This window comes from Aristolochia californica, unplaced genomic scaffold (assembly GCF_029961685.1).
Source record: "Aristolochia californica isolate CCGP_79_NKW_82.1479 unplaced genomic scaffold, dmAriCali1.0.hap1 SCAF_15, whole genome shotgun sequence".
Classification (NCBI taxonomy): domain Eukaryota; kingdom Viridiplantae; phylum Streptophyta; class Magnoliopsida; order Piperales; family Aristolochiaceae; genus Aristolochia; species Aristolochia californica.
Genome location: NW_027181826.1, coordinates 19,943,179 through 19,955,341, shown reverse-complemented (window position 1 = coordinate 19,955,341; position 12,163 = coordinate 19,943,179). Strand labels below are relative to the sequence as shown.

At 39.1% G+C, this 12,163-nt stretch overlaps 1 protein-coding gene across 4 annotated transcripts; it reads right to left on the bottom strand.

Annotated features, from left to right (window-relative positions):
* Positions 1-183: 183 nt before the first annotated feature.
* Positions 184-10,721, bottom strand: LOC137951087 (protein MODIFIER OF SNC1 1-like). Of its 4 annotated transcripts, XM_068797662.1 has the most exons (12): positions 10,650-10,721; positions 9,325-9,376; positions 7,623-7,699; positions 7,082-7,165; positions 6,944-6,988; positions 6,453-6,831; positions 6,214-6,310; positions 5,245-5,322; positions 4,057-5,118; positions 3,482-3,861; positions 564-3,049; positions 184-440 (listed from the first exon to the last, which is right to left on the bottom strand). In XM_068797662.1, the coding sequence occupies exons 3-11, from the start codon at positions 7,649-7,651 to the stop codon at positions 647-649; spliced, it is 4,557 nt and encodes a 1,518-aa protein (XP_068653763.1). In that variant the 5' UTR covers positions 7,652-7,699; positions 9,325-9,376; positions 10,650-10,721; the 3' UTR covers positions 184-440; positions 564-646. The 4 variants fall into 4 exon arrangements, with proteins under 4 accessions (XP_068653763.1, XP_068653760.1, XP_068653761.1 ...); XM_068797659.1 differs by having other exon boundaries at positions 3,482-5,118; XM_068797660.1 differs by lacking the exon at positions 9,325-9,376 and having other exon boundaries at positions 3,482-5,118; positions 10,650-10,720.
* Positions 10,722-12,163: the final 1,442 nt, after the last annotated feature.

Here is a 12,163-nt window from a genome sequence, read left to right as displayed (position 1 = left end):
CTCTAATTCTATTAGAAACCATATTACAATATTTTTTCCTCTCCATTCCTCCCTCCCTCCTGTTTTTGCTCCATCTCTCTGCCATCGACGCATACCAAACTTCTCTACTTACACCCCTTAATGTCTCCTTTTATCTTCATCCCCTTTTCTGAAGAATCAGGAAGATAAATTGACAAAAATACATTCTCGACAAATGTGAGAACAAGATCACTTTACTTTTTAGATTTCACCAGTTCGTATAGAGAGAGACACACACGGTGAATTAAGAGGATAACCAAGTTTTTTGAATTAGAAGGCAACCACGGATTTGAAAGACCAAGTAGTTTCAGGGAAAAAAAATACATTGTAAAATTTTAAGTCAAGCTGCGCAGGCATACATACCTCGGGCCATTCCTCATGCATGCCTTTTTAGTTAGTCTGAAAACCCAAACTCAAATTGCCTATGATAAAACACGCAAACTGGATCAGAACATGTAAACAACTTTTAATTTGAAAAGATGTTACACAATTATAGTTAGAAAATAATATTCCTTTTAGATTTCTCTGCAATTTTAAGAACATACCTTCAGGCAAAACTTCCTTGGGCCACACCAATGGCTTTTCTAACAACAGTTTATTCAACAAGAGATTCACAAACTCTTCTTCTTCATTCGCCATTGGCATTCCTATTCCGGCCAGGAAAGTGCCCTCCACGCCTGGAATAATTCTGACCATGCTCCCTGTATCTTGCACCCAAATGACGAGTATTTTCCCCCACAGACTCTTCTGATGCAGCTAAAACATAATGACTTGAATCATTTGACTTGTGGTAGGAACCAACAGGCTGGTACTCATAGTGTAAATTATTTTGCTTCCTCCGCTCTCCTTGTGAAGCTATCTGATGCCTGTGGCTTTCTTGCCAAGGACCCACACGACCCCCACCTTCATATGATGCACCATTATGCCCTCTGCTAAATTGACCTTGATGCTGCCCCTGTTTGCGTGCCCCTGACAAAACCAGTCGCTGCTCATTACAAAGATCTGAATCCTCAGGGTGCTGCTGAACAATATTGATTGCCTCTTCTTTAAATGAATCTGCGACCTTCTTTTCTCTCTCTTTTTCATGTGAACTTGCAATATCAGTAGCAGTGGGTTTTTGAATGTCTGGCTGAATAGGATGATGAGACTGATCCTGAGACCCATAATCCTTCTCAATAGTTCTAACAACTTGGCCAGCAAATTTTTGACCCCCATTGACACGGGTTCCATGTCGGTTCTGATGAGTAGTTTGTGTTTTGGGTTGCCAATGGGACGAGCCACGTTCAACAATGACCTCGTTGTCAGACCTCAAGACACCTTTTCCATCAGATTCACTTAATTCAAATGTAGTAGTTTGTGAACTGGTTTTATTTGCCACTGCACTATCTGCAGCATTGTTAGCAACGCAAGATGTGCTTTGAAAATGTCCAACACCGCCCTGATTCAATTTAGATTGCTGCCGCTTTCCTCTGTTGGGTGCTCCATGGTCCTTCACACCATATATGCTGACTGGTTCAGCTGATTGGGTTTTTCCAACATTCCGATTATCAGAATGGCCCTGCTCCTTTGGTGAATAGCCATCTAATTTAATTGGACGGGTTTGATCATTGGGCTTCTGAATTGGCTTGACCATGTCAGTAGAGGAAGCAGATCCACCATGGGAGTAATGCACAACCACAGAGGAATCAATCAAGCTCCGTTGGCGCCATGATGTGTGTGCCTTAACATGCTTATTATTCTTGCTCTCCCCATTCTTTGTGTCAAGAGTATGTACTTTGCCTGTGACATCTGACCTACCAGTCTTAGCCGTATCATCAGATGTGGCCTGCAGGGAACTGACTGCCTGAGGAGGCTGTTGGGAGCTGCTTTGCTGAGAGAGTTCCTTTACCACAGGCTTTGGGACATACCTCTCCCTCTCTGCCCTCCTACTCTTTAAATTATTTGAAACTCCGTCTGCACCTGTCCCAGAGCACTGATTATGACTTTCAGCCAAATGGGCTTCCTCGCATGACTCCTGCTTACTGGTTGACTTAACAGGCGCCCACACAACCGACTCACTTCCATGAAACTTATCCATAGGCCAGGAGACTTGAGTGCTTCTTGGCATCCTCCGGTTAGGATGAAGCTTCCATAGATAGTTCATTCTATTTCCATGGGTTTCCTCCATTGATTGTGCCAATCCTTGGCCTTCAGATACTACATCACTAGGAAAACTTTGACCTTCCATATTCACTTTAATCATAGCTGCACTGGTGTCAATCAGAACAGGAAGTGCAGGCTTTAGCTTTCCACTTTCAGCAGGCAGTTTCACAGGAATAGCCTCCAACGGAGTCAGTGCCAAATCAGTATCAGAAGGCCCATCTTCTAACTTGTGTTTATTCTTACCATTCCTGCTGTGTTTCTTCTTGTGTTGCAGGGAAGTATCTTCCATGACAATGCTAGTCGCGGAGTTAGCCTCACTTGATGCAGTTGCATGATCTTTGGCAAGAGTGGTAGATTTGTTATCTTGGCTCTTCTCCCGAGAATCACTTTGCTTTTTTCTATAGCCTATCTGCTTCTGCTTCAATGATACATTATCATGGAACTGTGAAGGACTCTTCTGCAAGGTAGACTCTGTGGAATTGACATCTTGACCCAATGGTACAGATGAGGTACTCAGTTGCACTGGATTAAGCAAAGCATTTAATGGAGCTCCGATGGGCTTTTTCGAGGAGAAGTCAATTGACACTCCAGGCTTGTCCATGGCTTTGTTGCTCGTCTGAGTTACAACACCCAATTTGGAAACTGTGTCACAGGCTTGTGCTTCCCCAGAGGCTTCAACACTGGCTATTTGCATCAGAGGGGCCCGGGCTTCATCTAGCTGATGCTGAACCCTGTTTGTGGATGATTTAACATCTGAACTTTCAGCTGTTCTCTTGTTCAACTCTTCCAACTTTGCCATTGCTTTGGCTTTCTGCTCCCTAATGCGTTCTTCTTCCTCCTTCTGAAGCTGTTTTGCCCGCTGAGTAGCAATCTCCTTCATCTTTGCACGCTAGAGAAAAGAACAAACAAAACACCTATAAAGAATACTAGAGAAAAGAACAAACAAAACACCTATAAAGAATATATCAAAAACTTAAAAAAGTAAAGCCTCCCCATTCGAAGCATGGTTCTGCGACCCCTTCTCAAGAAACAGATCAGCACCTTGAAAATCCAGTCTGATTAGGTCAATCCAGTTCAGCAGACATAGGGCCCAAATAAATTCAGAAAGAACCATGAGTCGGACTCATAAATCTGAGTGGTAACCTGGGTTACCAACTCTGACAGATGACATAAACTCCATCAGGAATAATGTTTGAGACCAGTCCCCACCCCCGAACTGATCCGACCTCTTCAAAAACCAAGTCAATTCACTGATTCACGAGTCAACTTGGCAGGTCGCAGAACCATGGTATATAAAGATAAATTAGCAAAAGAAACAAACCTGTGCTTCATAATCAGTTGCATTGTACACCTCTCCAACTTTTTCTGGATTGCTCAAGTTTTGCTCCCCAGGAGCCTCATGGGATGATGAATCAATAGTATTAATTGTAAGTGACGGCTCTGGCATTGGTGGAGATTTTTTTCGCCATTCCTCGCTCTCATGAACACTGGGCTTGGCTTTACCTCTATGATCAGCTCTGCTTTGCACCCATTGACCTCTTCTCTGAAACTGAGAATAACTCTTTTCTCCAGCTTCCATAGAAGAAGGTTCACCTGGTCTGGACTCACCAGCAACAGTTATTCCATGACTACTCCCATCCACTCCTCGAGGATGACCACCTACCAGCACTTCATCAGATGGGGTAGGTAAGGGATTTGTTCCTGCCGATGCCCCAGGAGAGCCTACTTTAGTAGTGGAATAGTTAGCCTTGTTAATGGAATTTTCAGTCTTGAAATTAGTAGATCGAAATCGTTTTGAATCGTTTCTGCCATCAGAAATACGAGCTTCGGAGTTCAAACCTTCAATCTTATCAATCAGGGAGGGATTTTTCTTTATTGATGGAAATGGCTGAGTACCTTCAGCTGTAATAAATGACATCTCTGGTTCCTTTACCAAATCACCCTCAAATGATTTGATCTTGATTGTCTTGTCCATTAAGTTTTGAGTAACAATAGCAATACTTTGTTCCCCTTGGTTGTTGATAGGTTCAACCAGAGCTTCTTCAGCAAATGATGTTTTTGGATAATCTGTTGGACAAGTATTTCCATATTGCTCTTTCATGCCATTTCCCCTCATTGGTGAACTCACTGGACTGCTCCCTCTTTCAACATGTGGTGAAACTGCTGAGTGCTCCCTCTTCTCCACAGCTTCAGAATCCCCCCAGCTCTCATGCTGCTTCAAAAGAACTTTATACTGCCCATGGTGGGTAGGATCATGAGCAATGCCAGTTTCAATTGGCTCTTTTGTTGTTGCTGAAGGAGGACCATATCCACCTGGCCTTATATGAAAATTTGCAGAATCAGGACGGGCATTGTGCTTTGGATATCGGTTATAAACACAAGGTCCAGGACCACCTGCCATCCCCATTGCAGAAGGTGCATCATGTTCACTCGAATTGCGATAGTTCATGCGTGGGGGACCATAATAGCCATCATAGGGTGGTATGGGCCCAGGATACCTAACTGGCATTACAGGAGGACCAGGAACACCATACGAGTCAGGAAGAGGCCGATAAGAATCTCCACTTTTAGTGTGAAAACCACCTGGCCCAGCCCTAGGTCGTGGAGCTGAGAGGGAATTAGGAACTGAATGACCTGGTACATGAGGCTGAGGATGATAGTAACCATATAGTGGTGGTTCAAGTCCAAATCCACCAGGAGAAGGGGCTGGTCCATACGGGCCAGGTGGAGGTCCCCCTCTATACCAACCACCATCAGGAGGATGGTTCCTAATAGGAGCACCATGCCAAGGGTCAAAATGGTGGGGTGGAACATTAGTATTTTGACAAGAAGGTCCCTGATGATTATCTCTCTGCCACTTTTCAATGTGAGGTGGAGGCCCTCCATGGTGCAGTACACTATCCCCCCTTTTCCAAGTGCTTACATCTTCCTTTTCCCTAGGATCCATAGACCCATCATCTGAAAAACACAGCAGTTCTAATTATTACAAGATGAACATGCAATATCCCAAAAGGAAGGCATATCACTTATAACTTCAAAACAACCTCCTCAACAAGTAAGACTATGTGCAGCAAATGCACTCACCACACGAAGAACTTTCTGATCTCTCCTGCATAACAGCCACACTGGAAGATGAAGAAGGCTGTCCATGGGAACTGTGACCTAGTGTGAAGGCAGAATTAAGTAAACTGACCATATGACATAATCTCCATAATTTTTTGACAACTCACAAAAAATCAATGTCGCCATTTTCACATGAAAACACACCCAAAAAAATCCTGTTTTGTAATGCCATATAACAGTGCAGACAAACCTTTTCCTTCATGGAACATAAGTAGGATAAACGTCTTCTGAAAGAAAAAGGGTGTCTCACTTTCCTCAAAACCCCATCAATAAACTTCGAACTAATAGATATTGGCTCTACTTGCTTGAAAATTTACATAAAACTAATTAAGGCAAGTGACTAAATTCAAGAAAAATAAGGTTCACAAAAACTACCACTTAGCTACCATGAACTGTTGATGTAAAGCTATAATATGTTAAGCAATAATGGCCCACAAGTATAAACATAGTTCAAGAGGATAAATATCTTGATCTCAAAAATGTTATGATGAAGAAGATAAATCTTTTCTATGAAGATTAAAAAGGTATTAAAGGTGTTTATTTCGCTAAAGGTGTAGAATCAGCCCTTACACAATATATGACATCATGCAAATTCTGAGGGATGCTCTTCAACATTGGTAGAACAACAAACAGTTCCTTTTTTAATCCAGTTGTAAAAACAATCCACGCCATAGTCTCTTATGTAAGATGATATAGAAATACTGAAAAACAAGGAAGAATCGTTTAAAGCAAGCAATGTTAAACATGTTTGATTTTTTCCTTTTTTTATTTTCTAAAAATAGCATAATAAACATGTCTTTGCCTGCATAGTGCAGCAGCATTTCAGACCTCCCTTCTCTTATGTTGGAAGCAGGAAAATCAAACACACTCTATAAAGGTAAGGCCTTCCTGCAATAAGTTCATCGAGAAAAAATACAAGGCATTAAGTACCTTGGCGTGCATTTGTTTCAGAGCATTTTTCTGACCCAAGCGTAGGAAAATCTCCAGAGCTTAGAGTGAAGCTACTAGGCTTGGAGAATGCAGATCCCTAGAGAGTGCAATAGTGGGAGGCATAGTTAGATTACTGATTCAGAGAATCACATCACAGTTAGTTTAAAAAAATTAGAAGCAATAGGAGATAAATGATAAATGTAGTTGTAAGCAGATTAAATTGTCACAGGGAGCCTCACCAATCCCTCTGAAGTTGTAAGTCCACCCCTTGTGACTGAATTTTCAACTACTGATTCTGCAAATCGAGAACGCTGAGAACTGCCAGGTCTAGTTTCTGCACTTCGAGGGCGCAAAGACCCCACAGACGATTGACTTGATGCCAACAAGCCAGATGCAGATGAGGGCCGTGAACTAGGGCCCCATGCACTAGAAGAAGGTTCAATAGATCTATCACTGCCAGCAGTTGATGGTCGAGTGCCGCTGCCACCAGATGAAGGACGAGCATTGAGCCGACCAGGTGAACCACCACTTCCATCAGCACTATTAGATGACAGCATCGACGAACCCCATGCATTTACAGGTGACGAAGATGTACGACTTCCCCAGCTAAGTGTGCCCCTAACAAATCCAACTAGAAATGTCAGGCAGAAGCTTTTATATGAATAAATCTAAATACAGCCGATAATAGCTTTAGCATTGATTTTATCAAAGAGATAGAGTATAGACTTACTTTGGGACAATTTCCACATTAGGATCCAAGCCCTGGTTCTCCAACCTTGAAATACCAGGAAACAAGGGCACAATTACAAATACAATGTAAATTAACCTCAGTATGCAGCACAGGATGGGTCAATAGAAAATATACTACCTTTGACTAGGTAAATTAACTGGTTTGGGGACAGCAACTTTCCCTAAGACGGTCATAGCTCCTCCTCTTCTTGCAGACACCCGCCTAATACAGACAGATAATGAGACAATACATTTGATAACAACTAGCAATTTTTTTCATGGCACATATAAAAAATACTTCTGATACAACATCCCCAATTTGACAGCATATAGATCACATACATCAACAGTTACTGGTTGTTAGGCCAATAGTGGTCAACACAGTGTAGCTAGTGAAGTAGAAAAGTGGAGTTAGGCTCATTAGTTCTTCAAATATTAACAGACCTCGCAGACAGTAACATAACAAGTAAGAGAGAGAGAGAGAGAGAGAGAATCTGTGTCAAATAAGTGGCATTAACCACAATAATGCACCGATGTTAAATAAGTAAACAAGTAAAAGACAAAAAGTTGGATGGGTAGAGCAGAGGGAATGGGTTCCACACAAAACTTATATTTGTTAAGCAGTATGATAGTAAGAGTAAAAATTTAGATTAGAACCATGCATCATAATAGAATGATACCTCCGCTCTCCCAGCATACTTGAAGCCATAGTTGACTTCAGACAATGGCAAGTTCATCCAATTAAGTCCACCCAATCCTGCCACAGAATAGATAAGACTTTAAGAGATCCATTGTCTGAATAACAACAATGTTGTTGTTGCAATTAATTCAGGTTGGTACAACTTATTGAGCTCAAGATAAATCAGAGAAAAGGTGTGAGTAATTGGTGTATTAAAAAAAAACATTCAAGGTAGACATTGATCTTCTTACAAAACCACCTACCTTTTTGCAGACAAATAAATATCATAAAGAATCAGACCCACTTCTGTCCAACAGCCACAAATAGAAATTGTATCATTGCACCCAAAATTATTGAGGACTAATTGTCTGAAATATTGGACTTGGAAAACAATTTTCCTGCCTCTTTAGCTGACTAAAATATCTCTCACAAGAAAATAAACATCTCCAACTTCTTATCAGTAACTCTATAACCAAACTATCCATCTTATTACTTCTCAGTAAAATCATGATCACTGTGACATCCAGGTGTCAAACAAGGCAATTAAGAGGGGTACAGTGATCCATCTCACTTATGCAGGGTGTGATACAATTCATTAGATCACCTAGGTGGCAGTTATACATCTCATATCAAGATCAAAGCTGATAAAAAAGGCCATTCAACAGATGGCCTCATATCCCCTGCCTTGTGTAATAAAGTAAGAATCAAAAAGAGCTTTATAATTGGATCTTTCTACTTTCACAATAAAAAATGGTAATAATTGGGTCTTCCTGACAGCTACTTTGACCTATATTGGGCATACAAAATTAAGACGTTCGTGCACTGACAAAGAGCTTGAAAATTGACCAGTAGAACACTCCAAGTTATAGGTGGATCCAAATTGAGAAGCACAGTATAGGTGAGTACTTTATACACCATTAAGAGAAATTTGTGTAACTAGTTTGTTTGAGAGTCTTATATTGCAGCGTGAAAGTTTCAACATGCATGATATTTTATGAAAACATGAACAGTCAACATCAATGGGTTCTTAAAGCTGGTATTAAGGCAACCCTGGAATTTTTTTTCTTAAATACAACCGAATTAAAAAACACCAAAATACTATAAGAGGCTCTGCATTATCTAAGGTTTCTGAGCAACTCTTTTCAGTTTCTAACTCGGTTCAGATAACTTGCAACTATGGATCAATTAATACTCAATTGATTCAGTTCTTAGACTGATTTAGGATTGGTGGGTTGCATCACTCCCCCTTGTTTTCCATCTTATATTTATTATCTGCTCACAAACCTCTTATCAGCAATACAGGTATCATGTTTTGTAGAAAAAAAAAATGTAGAAAAAAAGCTTCATTTTGGATAGAAATTAAAATTAAAACCAAATCCTTTTCAAACAGTGTTTCAATGCAGTCAATTACTTGGCAGTAGAAAACTTGTAGGTATCATGTTTTGTAGAAAAAAAATGTAGATAAAAAGCTTCATTTTGGATAGAAAATTAAAATTACAACCAATTCCTTTTCAAACAGTGTTTCAATGCAGTCAATTACTTGGCAGTGGAAAACTTGTAGGAAAGGTAGTTGAATCACTTTAACAGATAAAATAGTTTTGCATCTAAGAAGTATAAGAAACACTCTCATATACAAGTTCTACTAAATTGTAAAATTACATCTCAACTCATTTCACAGGAATGGAGGATTTATCAATGGTGACCTGTCACTCTACACGTCTTATTCCAAGCTTGGTGATCCTGCTATATTGCTCCCTGTAAATTATCCATAATTAAGGACAAAGACAAGTATTAGTAGATATTTCCTTAAGCTCCAAATGCTTCAGCAGCATAGAAAGGTCCAGAGATCTGCCCAGAGTCGCTAAAAAAATATAACACAAGAGTGAAGAGGCCAAAGGAGATCCCAGTTAGGAATAACTATCTAATTTCGCCTAGTTCCTCAACACTGACACCACGACATGGTGTTTAAACTTACCCATCTATAGTGGTTTCTTTCGGTCCAGTGAATGGAAGAACCAAATAATTTTCAGAAGAAAATTTTATGTGTGAAAACTGCCAACAAGATTAGCTTTCCTGGAATATGAATGTGTCTATCAGACAATACTAGTTCTCCTTTTCAGTCACATTTCCGAGCAAAAATAAGGTGTACAACCAAAACAATATTCATACTAATGAAAAAATGGTATTATAAAGGTTTCCACCTCTTTTTTTTTTTTTAGATAGAACTATGACTTGCCATACAATCTCATCAAAGGCAAACTTAATCTTCAGGGGAAAATACAATCACTTGAAGTTCCGGAAAAACACGGCAAGAGCATCATTGAAAACTAAAGTTCGATCATATTCAACAGAAAAACTCGCTAAATTCCATAAATAAAAAATAAAAAATAAAAAATAAAATGTCAACCTCATGAACATAGATAGAGCCCTAAAACTGCTATAACTTGTAAACATATAAAAAAAAACTTAAATCTTTCCTATAAATCCTGATCGCTTTGTAGAACTAATAATCCTAATTTCATAAATAATAGAGCAACAAGAATCCATGAAAAAATCAAGAAATTTATCTCAACGCCGAAGAGTGAGGAGAGAAATAATAGGAAACACCAGATAAAAATACAAATAAACGAAAAAGATATTTGTTTTTCACCCTTTTTGCCGGAGGAATTTCTCACTACAAACTAGATATTAAAGAATTAAAAGTAGAAGATCGGGCAGAGATTGCTTGTTCTGTACACTAGCGAGCTAGGTGCAGAATTTTGGTTGCAAAAAACGTCACGACCGAACCTCGTACTGACGAACATGCGTAAAAGGAAAAGAGGTAGAATATTAAAGATCAACCTCCACAGTACACTGCGAAAGAAGAAGAGATCACATGGATGAACAAAAAGAGGCAAACCAGAATTCCCTACGAAGCGAATTTTTCAGGCACTCTACAAAATCTAAAAGAAACGAAAAATAAAGTAGGATTTGCACATCAAGAGAATGAACACGATGGAAAAAGAAAAAGAAAATAAAAAATTCTCACCGACTCTGTGAAACTCCCGCAAAGGACAGAGTAACAGCCACGACGAGACCGGCCGCAACAGAACAGAGAAGGGAAGGTATTAGGGTCCTCATCCGTGTCTCCACTCTACTTTAAAAGCGAAATCGTCCTTCCGTCCGTCCGTCTCCGTCCATCCTTTTGATCTGGACGAATTTACCCTTGAGAGCTTTGCTCTATTACAATTAGCGCAGTCGTCGACTGGTTTACCAAAACTCCTAACCCGAATCCGATTCCCGACCCCAAAACTCGAATCTAAAAACACCCAAATCGTCAAATCCAACCCCGACCCGTCTACATCTCTAACTGATATGTGGGTCCAGTTCGGGTCAAGTTCGAAAAAACCCGAACCCAAATTTTTGCGGGTCAGGTTAGATAGAATGGAGCTCATGCCCATCCCTATTGTCGACACAGATCCCTATGGGCTCAGAGTGATGGGACGTGCCTATTGAACTAGGTTTAACCAGATCCAATCCCCTTGTTTGGGTTTAGATATGAAAAAAATTGGGGGAGAGGGAAAATCAATCTGACTAGACCCATTTTTGTTGTATAACAAATGAAACTTATAAAACCCATCTGGGTTTTGACATTAATAATTAATAAATTGAATGTATAATTAATAATTAAGAGCTAACTTTAATAACTAATAATTAATAATTAATTTTTAACTAGTAAAATTTTGTAGTTAATAGATAATAATTAATTATTGAATGATATAGTAGTTATTAATTAAAATTTTATAATTTTATAAAATTAGATATTATTTATAAATTATAAATTAATAAATCATAATTTTTTAAAATATAATTAGTAGATAGATAATAATATATTAATTATTACTTAATTAATTAATCATAATAATGTACTAATGTTACTACACTTGTTCAAGAGATTATAATGTATATTTTAGTTTATGAAACGTTTGAGATGCCCATTTACTAAATATACTTTGTATAACTCTAGAATTATCCTATAGAACAGTTTAGGACTTGTAAAATTTGTGTATTATTGTTGGTGTTATAGTTTGAATAGAATTGCTAATACATTTTGGATGCATCTCTTTGATTTCGTATTGGCGACGGAGTATAATGCATGCGCATAAAAAAATTAGATCGACACAACATGATGAGTGTAGGGAGATATTATCGAAATTTTGGAATCAGAGTCGACTCCAAGTATGAAATTTTTTCTCTCAAGCTGTTCATTTTCCCACACTTCCTCTCCCAAACTTGATTTTTGGCTTTCCGGAACTAATTTTGAGCAAAATGGGAAAGAAACCCAAATCACTCCCTCATCCTCTAGAAAAAAGCCAAATTTTCATATAACAAAGGAGCTTGCACACAATTGATTTAGAACCATAGGATGAAGAGTCTTTGGTCAGATGTATGAGGAAAACCCTAGCTCATCAAGATCGAGTTGAGCAATCTTAGCAGCTTCCAACAACAGCTCCTGCACCTTCTAGACTTCAAATAAAGTACAAGGTAAGAAAGAAATCAGCC

Coding starts and splice junctions, on each gene's coding strand:
- LOC137951087 (XM_068797659.1), bottom strand. CDS start 7,651: ATGGCTTCAAGTATGCTGGGAGAGCGGAG. Junction 7,166..7,622: donor AGTATGCTGGGAGAGCGGAG/GTATCATTCTAT, acceptor TGTCTGTATTAG/GCGGGTGTCTGCAAGAAGAG. Junction 6,311..6,452: donor TTACAACTTCAGAGGGATTG/GTGAGGCTCCCT, acceptor TGCACTCTCTAG/GGATCTGCATTCTCCAAGCC.